Source organism: Crinia signifera, chromosome 6 (genome assembly GCF_055691185.1).
Source record: "Crinia signifera chromosome 6, ASM5569118v1, whole genome shotgun sequence".
In the NCBI taxonomy this organism is placed as follows: Eukaryota; Metazoa; Chordata; class Amphibia; order Anura; family Myobatrachidae; genus Crinia; species Crinia signifera.
In genome coordinates, this window is record NC_139222.1 from 133,883,369 (window position 1) to 133,897,641 (window position 14,273).

General features: G+C 39.4%; 1 protein-coding gene across 2 annotated transcripts; it reads right to left on the minus strand.

The window, feature by feature from the left end:
• Positions 1-893: 893 nt before the first annotated feature.
• On the minus strand, positions 894-5,827 carry LOC146007085 (keratin, type I cytoskeletal 47 kDa-like). 2 transcript variants are annotated; one of them, XM_083145467.1, is made up of 8 exons: positions 5,630-5,827; positions 4,598-4,680; positions 4,183-4,339; positions 2,432-2,593; positions 2,189-2,314; positions 1,767-1,984; positions 1,303-1,391; positions 894-994 (listed from the first exon to the last, which is right to left on the minus strand). In XM_083145467.1, exons 1-8 carry the CDS (start codon positions 5,810-5,812, stop codon positions 894-896), a joined length of 1,119 nt encoding a protein of 372 aa, XP_083001593.1. In that variant the 5' UTR covers positions 5,813-5,827. The 2 variants fall into 2 exon arrangements, with proteins under 2 accessions (XP_083001593.1, XP_083001592.1); XM_083145466.1 differs by having other exon boundaries at positions 1,303-1,403.
• Positions 5,828-14,273: the final 8,446 nt, after the last annotated feature.

Genomic DNA, 14,273 nt, shown 5'->3' on the forward strand with positions numbered 1-14,273 from the left:
GTAGATAATAAAGAAATCTGCCACGTCAGAGGTCATAGAGAATCCAGGAGCTCAGAGAAAGGGAGAGATATGTGCTTATTCTGATAATGATTTACCTAAATGCCCCACATTAGAAGGTTGCATAAAGAATCCAAAGGAAGACTGATAGGACAGGAAAGAGTAGAAATGACAGTTTTTTCCTTCATATTTATCTTTGTACATAAATCCCTTAGTATGAAGCAATGCCTTTAAATTTGCCTCTCTGATTGTCACTAGCTGCATTTGGAAGTTGATATTAGTGTTTTTCCTATAATTACATTAATAAGCATCCAGTCTAGATGACACAGAACCACAGAACAGAACCACAGAACCACCATAGACAACACCATAGACAATCACCAACAACAACTTTATTCTCCATGAATTGGGGATCCTGAATTCGATGTTATTGCGAGAACTGTTATGACAATTATATGTGCAGCCTACAGTCTGTGTATAACAGCTACCTATGTCTGTATGATGTCACAGAGGTATACTTTAATATTATAAATATAAATTGTTTAAAAAAATAGTTCTGACACTTTTGCTTCCATATCTGGAAAATTGTTAGGGAGTTTTGGAATTTGAAACACATTAAGGATACCGCAGTTTTACAATCATGCATTGTTCTTTTTTTTTTTTATGTAGTTAAGTTGTCTGTGACTGGTATTTGCTGTGGCATTCATAGTTTATATTATAACAATGTTTCACTAATAACACTTAAGAGAAAATGCATTACTAGATGGTAGAATGCAGAAAAGGATTTATTGAATCAAATTTGATAAAACTTCACAGCTCTTTCAATTAAAGTAATCAAATAGAAGTCTCCCATAAGCCAACACCACAGCCTTCTGGCCACAAATTCTTTTGTCTTTTTACTTGACTTGTACTTCAACCTCTTCAAAACTTGATGAGACAACCTTTCCATCCACAACTTCTTCAACAATGGTCTTAACCTTTCTGGTTCTGTTTGGGTCTGAAAGTAAAATGCAGATGAAATTAGATTTCAGTAATACTCTATTTAATCTTTAATATTTTATCTATGCTTATTTTAATAAGCAGCGTGATTATATGCCCTTCCTCCAAGGAATACGAAGAAAGGTGACAGGAACATCCAATGTCAAGTGTATTGTGATGCTGCAGATATCAGATTTGAAATATTTACATTTATAAATTCTGTTACATTTTATTCTGCTTTGTCTTAGAATAATTAGGATGATCAGTCAATCATTTACATTTATATAGATTATAGTTAGACAACCAAAATGTAATAGGTCATATTACCTTTTTTAGAGTCTACTGAAGATGCCTGTGATGTGGCAATCTGTGAGGAGGAAGATGAAGTTGTCTTGACAGCTACAGCTGTGGTTGAACTTGAACTTGAACTTCCACCAAAATTCAGCTGACTGCAAGAAGAAAGTTTAATATCATCAAAAACATTTCATCGTGTTTCAAAAACATTTAATACATTTTCAAAGTTAGGTGGTGTGAGGAATGAGCTCTTGAAGAAAAAGTAGTGGATGAGATTTTAGGAGCAGCACAAAAAAGTAGACAATTTCATAGATGGTAGATGGGAAAATAACAGTGGAGAACGTTTAATTACGTTTGCTTATAATCTTATAGCCACAATGCAAACTCTGCTTTAAACCCTCAACCTACAAATGACACAAACACACTTTTACATGATCCCAATATTGCCTGGATAATTTATGCAGCATCTTTCTGTATTTAGCATTATATGTGCTTACCCTAGATCTCCCTCCAGTAGGATGCGATATGTTTCAATCTCTTGCTCCAGTCTGGTCTTGATATCAAGAAGCTCTCTATATTCCTGGCTCTGGCGTTCCATGTCTGATCTGACCTGTATGAGCTGATCTTCTAGACCACTGATGTGAATCTGTAGCTGCTGAAGTTGTTGTCCATAGCGGCCTTCTGTCTCGCCCAATGTTTCTTCAAGGGATTTTTTCTAAATTGTACCAAGGGAACATTGGGATACATTAGATGTTCTAATGTCTCTAGCTAACACACTACATAGAATTTTTGACGATAATACTTTATTTTCTTGTATTTTCTTGGTAAGTTGACTTAATGACATTTAAAATGTTGTTATGTTCATAATACTGAGAAAACAGACTTTATGTTAATTTGCAATTTAGTGTTTTTGACTTACCATTGCTAGTTGAGATTGGAGCTCAATCTCTAACCCTTGGAGGGTACGTCTGAGGTCAGAGATTTCAGATTTGTGTGATCCCACTTGTTCCACACCAACTGAGATTTCCTTTGTTAATTCAGCACTCTGAAATAGCAAGCAATATATTGTTTATGTTTCTTCTGATATTCCTTTATGATATTAGCAATAGTATTAGCAATACTACATTCACACTGATAAATATGTCATGAGAAGTCATCTTACTTTTTGGGCAAACCATGCCTCTGCTTCTTTACGATTCTTCTCTGCCATTACTTCATATTCTTCTCTCATGTCATTCAGACGCTTGGTGAGATCCACACCTGGAGCAGCATCCATTTCTACATTAACTTGGCCAGTAGTACTGTTCCTTGAAATAAGCAACTCCTATAGAACCATGCAGATAAAGTTGTTCAGTGTTAAACCAATAGAAAAAAATGACTGTTACTCAGAGGCTTGTTTCAAAATTATTACAAGCAGTAAACTTAATTGAATATAAATTATTGTATAGTTGGCAAGTTTAACATTGACATGTCAGACAGTGTTGCTCTTTCTAATTTTCTTTACCTGATAATTTATATAGAAGACATACCTCATTGTACATACATATGGCAGAACATTAATACTTTATGAAATGTACTTGATAAAACGACTGCATAAAAAGATGCCATCCACATTTAGAATTTACATATTAATACTATGGCTTCTCAACAACCCCTGGAGATTTTGGAACCCTAATGAGACATACTGTAGGTGTGTGATGAGCAAACAAGTTTGGATAAGGGTTTAGACATTTACTTAGAGCTGACCCTAGGCATAGGCAAACTAAGAAAATGCCTATGGCATTAGGAAGGCCTGGGAGCATCTCAAGTCTATGTCATAATAATTATTTTAGAACCACACCCATTCTTATCAAGAATACATCCCTTTTTGTTCTGCATGCCTTCAGCTTGCACTGTACCTATCTAAAATATGCCGGTTGGGTCACCCAATGCTTTTGCTGGCCTGTGCACCAAAATTAGGATTACTACGGGATTTTGCTAAATGCTGCTGTGATCTGTAATGCTTTGTAATGGGTGCTGGGTCAGAGGCGAAACTAGGGGTAGCACCAGCGAAAATCTTGCCTAGGGTATTAATTTGGTTAGGGCCTGTTCTGCATTTACATTTTAAACTTAAATGACAAATACATGTTTGTTTGTTTGTTAAAAAAAGATTCTCAAAGCCCAAGAGACTGGTGAAAATGTGCAGTTTAGTACAGTATACTTCCAATATTTGAGGATTATACACCTGCATCCATTTTTAAATGCTTTAGACAGTAAGCCCTTTGAAGCAGCTTTCTTGAATATATCTTTACTATGATTTGTAATTATCCTGAAGAGGCTTTACAGTGCCTCATTAGAATAATTGCAGTTCACATAATTATGATACAATGATTTGTAGTTATAATACGCACCATTATGAGTTACATTTAGTGTTTACTTTGCACAGCTGTATGGGAGATGCCCACACTATATCATTCTATAATAGTAATAATACAATATATTATTATAATATTATTAATAATATATAATAGCACTCATCATGTGTATACTTCCATTTCCCACACTACAGCACAAAGATTTGCGTTCTTCTGTTTACACATATTTCTTAGTAGTGTTCTTATTTTTCTAGAAACTTCCAGCAATCAAATGTTTGCCTTTTAAATGGTACTATAAAGAATGAACTTATTTTACTAATTCTGTTACTATGTTGTACATGGGCAGGTCTAGGCAAAACAGTAACTGCCACTACCCTTTACTTAAAATATATATGTTTTTTATTGATTGGTTATAAGCCAATATTTGATGAAAGCCAATTTAGTAGAATAATCAAAGAAACTTTTTTGCAGATACTGGTACATTATACGCGGACAGTACCCCCACAAGCATCGAAAAGCCACCCCCAAATAAATGACACCCCCCACCCCCCATTTTTACCTCATCATGGTTCTTCTTCATGAAGGCAAGCTCTTCAGACAAGCTCTCAATCTGGATCTCCAGATCTGCTCTAGACAGGGTCAGTTCATCAAGGACTCTGCGTAGGCCATTGATGTCAGCCTCCACACTCTGGCGGAGAGCCAGCTCATTCTCATACCTTAGAGTGGGATTAGAGAAAAAAAGATATAATAATAGAAATAAGACAATAAAACAAACCAGGGCATATTTAATGCTGCAAGAGTGTATTTGAGACAAACTTAGAGGGGGGCCTTTAATTATTATATCGTTATCTTAGCATAAGAATAAACATACAGTATTTGTCACATTTTAACAGGCAGCAATGCCTTGTAGATTAGAATCCTTTCTAAAAGTTATTAAAAAATGAAGTATCTTTGACAATAAATATGTAACTTACTTCAGCCTGAAGTCATCAGCAGCCAATCTGGCATTGTCAATTTGCAGAACAACTCGAGAGTTTTCAATAGTGGCAGCCAGGATCTGTAAGATGGAAAAATGTAAAACAGCTGATTTGTGTAACAAGTATGCAGTAGTTACTGTATGTATAGCTTTGTATTCATGCTGGAAGAGTCTATGTGAACTTCTGTATACTGTTTCAGTGTATCATCATGTTTTAAGAACTGCTTAAACTTGTAAATGTTTCCATTGTATGTAGATAATTCATCAGAATGATAGACATTTTCTGCTCACCTGGATGATACATTTTTACATGACAAACTAATTTATAAAGCATAATCTATGAATTTAGGTACATAAATCAATATATTTATCACATTATATTCATGGATTGTCTTGAAAGCAATATAAAAAAAAATAATATGTTTTTTATTTAAATTTGAACAAGTATTTGTTTCATGCTATAGCTTTAAATTATTTAAATGGCTACTATTGTGCCCCTCCCCCTCCTCATTCAGATGTATGGTGCTTGTTTCTGTTCCTAATGCATTCTATATTCTTGTGTAACTTTTTATGTGAGTACAAATATGAGCCCAGGACACAAAGACTAGGGGCCAGATGTATTAAGCTTCAAAAGTGATAAAATGGAGAGTGATGAACAGCCAGCCAATCAGCTTCTACCTGTCATTTTTTTAAATACAGCCTATAACATGACAGGTAGGAGCTGATTGGCTGGCTGTTTATCACTTTCCATTATATCACTTTTTGAAGCTTGATACATCTGGCTCTACAACTGAAACCTAACTTTTATATCAGCTTCCAAATGTATCACATATCAATTTGTAGTTTTTGTATTTATCATACAGATCTGACTGTTCATCTTAAATGTTTCCATGTACATATATGTATTTACATGTATGTATAACATATTGATTTGTACAGATTTCATCTTTATCACATATTGATTTATATAATAAACACTTATTTGTTATTTTAAAGACACTTAAAATTCGTATTATCTACAGAACTGTACCTTGCTTCTCAAGTCATCGATGGTCACATAGTATTGGTTGTAATCTTTGCTTAATGCAGATCCTCCAGCAGCAGCATTTTTCTCGTACCATTCCCTGATCTTAGTTTCCAGGTCAGTATTGGAAGCCTCCAGTGCTCTCACTTTATCCAGGTAAGAGGCTAGACGATCATTGAGGTTTTGCATCGCCTGCTTCTCACTTCCAGCAGAGCCACCAAAACCACTAGATACACCCCCACCAAAACCAGAGACTAAGGAATACCCACCACCAGCTCCACCACCAAAGCCACTAGATCCACCTCCACCAAAACCACCAGCAGAGCCTAAGGAATACCCACCACCAGCTCCACCACCATAGCTGCTAGCAGAATAACCACTTCCATAGCCACCACTTGCGCCTCCTCCATAGCTGCTGCCCCCACTTGAGCTTGATACTTGGTAGGATGAGCTTTTCGTAACGGGACCAGCTATTGTGCGTCTCATGGTGGAGTTTCTCTGACCCAGACAAGTGTGGATACAGAGAATGGTCTTTAGGCTCTATTTATATGGGCTCTAGTGGGTGTTTCAGTTTTAAAGTGAACGTCCTTCTATAGAAAAAAAATTCTGCCTGGTCAACACCTGTTTAACAGCTCTCTCACGACAACAGATTTAGTCCACCCTTATAGAAGTTATGCAGCCCTCGGGCTGTTTGTTATATGTTGGCTAGAAACTGGGAGAGGCACATTCTTTTTTTTCTGTGAAAGCTTATTCCACAGTCTTTCTCACCTTGCCTTGGGCTTCCTTATATCAAATTTAGTTTGCTGTCACCTTAAGTCATTTTAGTCATACAAAGAAGAACCCTCACCATTAAATCTTTAAAACTGCAAATTTACAGATGAAAGTACATTTAAACTTCTCACTTGCAGTGTACATTTTACTGCTGATAACTCTATACTACAATATTTAAAAGGAGAAGGAAGACAATTATATATAAATATATATATATATATATATATATATAGCTGTGTGCGAGTGGTCTCGGTGAATAGAGTGTTCACCAGGCACTCGCACACAACAGTGCGGGTGCGGAGCAGCGGGCCGGGGGATGCACCCATGGGAACTCCCAGTGTTTCATGGGCGTTTCCATGAAAACACTGGGCATTCTCATGGTAATTCTCTGAGGACGCGGTGCCGGGGGATGGGCAGCTGACATCACCGGATGTCACCTGCCCACCCTGTCCTCGCACAAGACACACGCAAAGCTAAGACTCCTGAGAGTGTCTTGGTTTTGCATGTACGCTCCACATCTTCCAATGGTCAGCGACCATCGAATGATGTGGGTCTTGCACCCTAGGCTGCCAATGGATGTTTATGCATCCCATTGCCCTTAATGGATTAATGGAGCACGGGTGCATTACCCACGCATGCGCATTCCATTCTCTCCGAACGGAATGCTGTCATATAAACAAGCGTGGCTCTGTGTGGATGGACAGTTCACTGCATGGTATCAACAAAGCAACAAATAGGATGATCAGCCATGCATTATAATCAAATAAAATGGTCCTGCCATTTTCTGAAGTTAAACACTTAAACTCAGTTAAACAGTTAAACACTTAAGGTGCATACACACGGAACGATGTTGGAAATAATCTAACATTGTTACCAATGGTATCAAAGTGTTCCTTGTGCGTACACATGAGATGATTTTAAATACTTCACAAAAGATTGGTTTGTGATCTGCCTGCATGCATGAAAGATCATGGACCAATCTTAACGATCAGCGGCTAAGCACATCGTGAAAGATACAAGGAAAAATTTGAACGATTGGTCATTCAGATAGATCGGGAATGACCACATCTTGCTACAAAACTTTCCGTGTGTATGCACCTTTAGCATTCATGAAAATATACTAAATAATAATCAGTTAGTACTGTTGTCCATCAGTCGGATCATAATAATTATAGTTCAGTGTATAGCAGGGTGGGCAAATATTCTCTTGCATAGTTTTCTTATGGGGGCAGCTGCACTTTCCTTTGCCTGGGCCCCTACAACAGGGGGTCTGGCCAGACCTCCCCCACATTATCCACACAACCCCTTTACCAGGCCCCAGCCCCACCACAGCTGTCGGCATCTCAATATTACCTACTTAAAAATAATAACTTGTCCAATCATTTTATGCCACAATGTTTTTGTCACATTACACATAGTTTTAGTGTAAGAAGATTAAAAAATAAGTTTTACAGTAATTGTTCTTTTCTTCACACAACCTATATGGTGACTTCATGTTAACTTTGTACATGTAAATACATAGTTTTGTTGGTGTTCAGTAGAAGTAAACTTCACACAAGTTTGAATACATTTTTCATTTCCAACACGTAGGATGAACTAGAATCTGTAAGATTGTAAACTGCACTATTGTGCCATAATGCTGCGGTAGAGAACATGGTGGAGCTGTAAAAATACAAGGAAATATAACCATCATGTTAAATGTTATTTTCACACACCTTAAAATTTCACTCATTCAAATATTTTTTCACAAATTTCAATTATTATTGTTTTAGATATTCTCTGCTAGTGGGTATGCATACTATATGTATTGCAGCTGGCTCGTGAAAATTGGGTCCCTATCTCGGCCCCCTAGAAGGGTGAGCAAGCCTTTCGCATTCAGCTGGCTCCCCCCACAGCCTCCTCCTTCACTGGTGTAATACCGGTATTCTCGGCTCTTCAGGGTGGGGCCAAAATTATGTAAATTGCATCATTTTAGCCCCTACTTCCCAAAGAGCGTCAATTACTGGTTAAAATCCATTAAAAAGTATTACAGATATTGTTGCATTGCTCTATTTATTTAGTGATTGTTTGAGTGTTTCTATCTGTGGAATCAGGGGGGATCATTTCTGACCCTGCAAAATAGATAAACTCACCTGTGCAGTATTAGAGAAATCTACAAAACATGGCCTGTTGTTGGACTTGAGTTGACATCCCACAGGCTAAAGCACAGAAATCCGTGACAGAAAAATGGGATATCCCAAAATCATTACTCCCAACTGTCCCACTTTTATTCAGAATAGACCCCTTTATTTGAATCTGTCCCGCTGTCCCATCTGTGCGATGCAATGTTCCATGGTGAGAAGTTGTGTGGGAGTACTGTTACCGCTCCTTTGCATAAAAAGCAGCATTTAAATAGACACCATGCACTGTGAGGAGAGTGTAGGGGGTAGCGCAGCATCTCAGAGAGTGCAGGGCATGCCCCAATGTGATGCAAACAGGCGGTGCTGCAAGGCCATTCCCCTTCTTTAAAAGTCTTTGTCCCCTGCAATACTGCATCCCTTTTTTCAAGTGAATGCACCAAAGTTGCACAAGGGATCCTGATTGAGTAAAAGTAAATAGAATATTGGGAGGTATGTACTGTACTATGCACACTATTTTACAAAAAGTTACTGTACAGTATATAAAGGTAATGCTATAATGAACACTTAAGTGCAAAACTATAAAATGCACAATGTCATTTTTACAATGTCACATGCACTGCACCTATTTGTTAAGTATTTGTGGGCCAGCATGGTCATGTCTGCAAGTATTGATGAGTGAATATATTTTAAAATTTACCATAAAAGGAGTTTCGGGTAGAATAGACTAGTTTTGGCCTTTTTTTAATGGAAAATTGTTATACTTCCCCATTCATACAAAGGACATGTCACCAGTGTGCGACTCTTGCTTAGTTTTACTTATTTTACACAAAAAATGCAAGTGTACAATGACCAGATTTGTTATTAGCAAATGCTAAAATAAACAATATAGAAACCTTAGTGAAGAGTCTAGTCAATTTAATTATTCTTTTTATTATTATAATCAAAGCTGTATTTTGCATAAATTATTTATTTATGAACTAATTTATATAGCTCACACCAGTGACATAACAATAACCCCCACAGACCCCGTGGTGGCTTGGAGGCACTGGGTAAGTGAGGGCTCCTTTGAGCTGTGGGGGCTATTGCTACACCGCAGCTGGGACCTTCAGATCTACTTGTCTGCAGTCCTGGCGCTCCTCCTGCTGTCATTAAAAATACCCCTCCAAATATGTCTGCCCCCTCACAGCAGACAGATATTAAGGATGCTCATGTCAGTGTGCATGTTTGAACAAAATAACAAGATATTGACTGTGCCGCAAAAATACTGCAGCCCGTGAAGCACCTGGGATCTACCCCATCCAAAGTAACACCGGCGCTGTACCCCCATGTACATGAATGTTATTATGAATAGTCCACAAACATGGAAACTACTTAAGTGGAAATTCTCAGATGCTGTAAAATCCTTGATCTGATCGATATATTCATACATTGATAAATGACCTTGGGTTTAAGGCCCTATATGCATATAGGGGTTTCTTTTTAAGGGATGATATCACCACCCATAACTCTGATCCAGTGTTATGCATGTATCGATCACACTTCTCTGTGGATGATTTGGGTCCTCACTGCACATAAAGGTTTCTTTGTTCTTCTATATCACCCACAACAGTCAATGGCCCATTGAGATCTGTATCACATGAATGGTGACCCCTATGTACAAAACTCACCTAGGGAAAGTTACCTATGTTCCTTGAAAGGTATCTTTTGGTTACCTCTCCCAAGGAAAACATGAAGAAATATATTGAATTTTTCATGAAAAAATACTTTACTGCCAAAACTACAGATGTAAGACAAGCCAAAATGTATAAAAATATATAAAATTCCAAAAAAATGAAGTGAAAAATGCACAAACTGATAAAAACACACAACCTAGTACCTGTAGACAATCTGAGTTCCCCTTTTCCGGAATGTGCATCTGTTTCCCCTTTTTGTTTGTGTCTAATGTCTTTCTCCCTTAAAGGACTGTCCCTAATATGTAAGGATGTACAGTACTAATCATTTGTGTCACATCCAGGTTTCAGCTCAAGGAGTCCCTCTGCACATGATGGGGTGGATCCGATTGGATCCCTCTCAGGAAGAATAGCCCATAGACTTCAATAGGATTATACCAGTAAAACTTGGCATTATCCTCCACACCGAAGCCACGATGTCCAGGCCTTAGTCATACCTTTTTGTTTGCCTAATTCTAAATATATGTTATAGATCTCTTGTCACACTATTTATAATTGCACCAGGGGATTTTCCCTGTTGCTCATATCACCTATGTAAGCTTGCAATACACATGGCTGTTTGTGGTATATACTGTCAGTAAGTAAGATCCACTGGATGAGTCCAATGGTTACCTTAAACGTTGTTATCGCTGCAGGTGAGAGTACGATGTCCACATTGTATAGTGAGGTGCCAGTTATTAGATTTATAGTTCCCTTTTTTTCTGCAGTACCCTCACTGTGCTCTTTTCTGCGTCTTTCTTGGCCTGTGGATGCCAGTAACATGAGTGCACCACGTAATCTGGCAAGGGTCGCACTCTCACCTGCATCTATAACACTGTTTTAGGTAACCACTGGACTCATCCAATGGATCTTACTTATATACCACAAGCCATGTGAAATGAGCAACAGGGCAAATCCCCTGCAGTTATACATTGGGCGGTATTCAATGAGCCTGATTCGCCATGTTTTTATGGCGAATTTGTGCTGTTTGGCGAATTTTTGACTAAAACGGTGAATCACCCTATTCAATGACCACATGGCGAATACATTTGAAGGTTTTTTTCGCCATGATTCACCGAGTAGCAATCGCTATCTTTTTATGGAGAAGTGGAATGTGAACTTTTAAAATAAAGTGTTTTGTTTTTTACATTTGGTGTCAAAAAATCAGGAATTTTATTCTGAGGAGGGGCATGCTACTTTTATTCATTTTTTTTTTTACACAGCAGCCAGCAGGGGGCGCCGGAGCCGAGCCTCTCATTACATATTCATATATTCACTGCACCCGATCGTTACGATCGGGTATAGTGAATATAGGTCCCCTGCTGGCACCCCCGGGGGGCAGCCTGTGCTGCCTGGCACCCGGGGAGCCCACCTAACCCCCACAAACGTTCTGGGCTAGGCAGAGAGACTTCCATCTCTCTGCCTGCCACCGTCCTCAGGCTCCCTGCGGCATACGCCGCAGGAGCTCATATTCGCCAGTCAGGGGCAGCGAGCCCCTGACACGTTGAATACCGGAGCCCGCCGGCTCCGTAACGTGGCGAATGTGCAGCGAATCCTAAAAAGGATTCACTGCACCTCGCAGGTATTCTCATTGAATACAGCCCATAGTGTGACAGGAGAGCTATAACATATATTTGGCTCTTTTTCTCTCTGTGTGTGCTACTGCAAGCATATGTTTATATTCTATAAAAGTGTACCGCCTACCAATGGTTAATATTAACCTTTTGCAATGTACAGTTGTGCAACAGAGGGCAAACTGAAACCACTTGATACACTTTCTCTCATTCCCTTGTCCTATACCCAACGGTAAAACAGGAGAACAGCAGAGGTGGCACACCACTAAGATACAGGTTCTACTAAACCAGCATCCTTTAATCTTCTCCCCTTCTGTTTGGTTTTTCTCAGTGGACCTCCACCCCCCACTCACAATCTCGACCACTCCATTAACCTTGTCTCGCCCACATCTGACTTCTGCAACTCTCCCTTCCCTCTGTCTGACCACCATCTACTCTCTTTCACCCTCGGCTCTTATCTCCTCTATTCCGCCCCACACCCAGGCCCACCCTCAGCAGAAGCAATATAGGGTGAAATGTAATAGGATGAGAGATTCAGAAAGTGAGAGATTTGGTAAAAAAAATCTTTAGTCTTTTTTTTTTTAAAGCGGCAACCATTTACACTGCAAAACCAGTTTGATTTTGCAGTATAAATGATTGCCGCTTTTAAAAAAAATGGAGATTTCGGTACTTGTGTAGTTTCACGGTGGAACTGCCTTCGGATCGCATCGTATGCAAATGGTATTATATGCAAATTGCACATGGTTTGCATATGCTTTGCATCTGATTTGCGTACATTGCAATTTAGCACACCCCACTATCCACGTCAGCCCGAAGCACAGTGAGCCCTGCGAGGGGACGCGGAAAACGAGCCCGAAGCGTGGCGAGAGCATTGAGCCCCACAAGTAATACACATAATACACGTCAAGTAATCTGCGTCCCCTCGCGGGACTCACTGCACTCGCCATGCTTCGGGCTCTTTTTCCGCGTATGATGCGATCTGTGGGCAGTGCCGCCGTGAAACTACACAAGTACCGAGATTTCTTACCATAATTCTCACTCTCTGATTCTCCCACCCTATTACATTTCACCTGTTGTATCTCTCGACCCCATTTTCCTCCCTCAATACTCTCCTTTTTCCTCTATCAAACATGTCCTTCCCAAGCAGACGGCCTCCTTCTATAACTCCACATGCTCCTCAACACTCACTTTTGTTGACACCCATCGGTACTTTTTTATTATTTATTATTTATTTATTAACAGTTTCTTATATAGCGCACACAAATTACGCAGCGCTTTACAGAGCATAGTTATGAGCAAAAACACATTACATTACAAGACAATTTAGGACAAGTACATGGTTAATATGGATAGTTGCATCAGGGGACAGGACACTGAAGCAATCATCAGGGTGGCAGTGGTTTATATATTCTAAGAAAGGCACATGAGGAGAGAGGGCCCTGCTCGTGAGAGCTTACATTCTAAAGGGGAGGGTTAGACAGACAGGGGTGACACAGAAGGGAAAGAAGTGGGCATAAACAGTAGGTTAGGATGAGAGATGGTCAGGTTTTATGCAGGAGGGTTGGAAGGGGTCAGCTTAGTCTTTGATATTTTAAGTCTAAAAAAGTGCTGGGCCATCCAAGAAGGTACTTGTTTAGTTTCACGGCTGCCGATATATATATTTTTTATCTGTTCATAACCCCACTATCCACTATGCATGGAGTTGATTTTATATAGTGTGGCGAGCGCATGAATTCCGCGTCCCCTCGCGGGGCTCGCTACGCTTCGGGCTCGGTGGCTCGCTGCGTTCACAACACTATATAAAATCAACTCCATGCGTAGCGGATTGTGGGGTTATGAACAGATAAAAAATCGGATCGGCCGATATCGCATCCGATATATCGGCCGATATTGCATCCGATATATCGGCCGCCGTGAAACTAAACAAGTACCCCCCCATCTCCTCAAACACCCTCTACCATTCTAAATGCCTACCATGGCACTCTGATCTGGTTCATGCAAAAGATCTAGTGCACTATCAAGCACCTCTGGAGAAAATTCTGTACCCTGGCAAACTTCCTACATTTAAAGTTTCTATTCGCTTCCTACAGTTCTGCCCTATCCCTCACCAAGGAATCTTTTTTCCAATCACTTCTCCCACCACCTCTTTTATATGTTCAAAACTCTCATCCAATATTGAGGCAATCCAGTGAATTTTCCTCCCCCTCAACAGCTCTGCGGACCCTACAGTATCATAGTCTCCCTCCAGCCTTCCCATCTTTTTATTGTTATTATTTTCCTGTATTTGTATGACACTACAAGGGATCTGCAGTGCCCAATTACAGAATACATAAACAAATAAGAAAAACAGGAAGTCAGTGGCATGCAGTAAAAAAAAATATATGCAAAGTATGTGATACATAAACATACTGTAACTGCAGGGCCGGATTAACAATGGGCCTGATGGAGCTACAGCTCCAGGCCCACTCTCCAAATA

Excerpts from the sequence above, each read along its gene's own strand:
- LOC146007085 (XM_083145466.1), bottom strand. The coding sequence starts at position 5,812 with ATGCAAAACCTCAATGATCGTCTAGCCTCTTACCTGGATAAAGTGAGA. Across the intron at positions 2,315-2,431 it reads AGGCATGGTTTGCCCAAAAA|AGTGCTGAATTAACAAAGGA; the intron begins GTAAGATGACTT and ends TTGCTATTTCAG. Across the intron at positions 995-1,302 it reads TTCAGTAGACTCTAAAAAAG|ACCCAAACAGAACCAGAAAG; the intron begins GTAATATGACCT and ends TTTTACTTTCAG.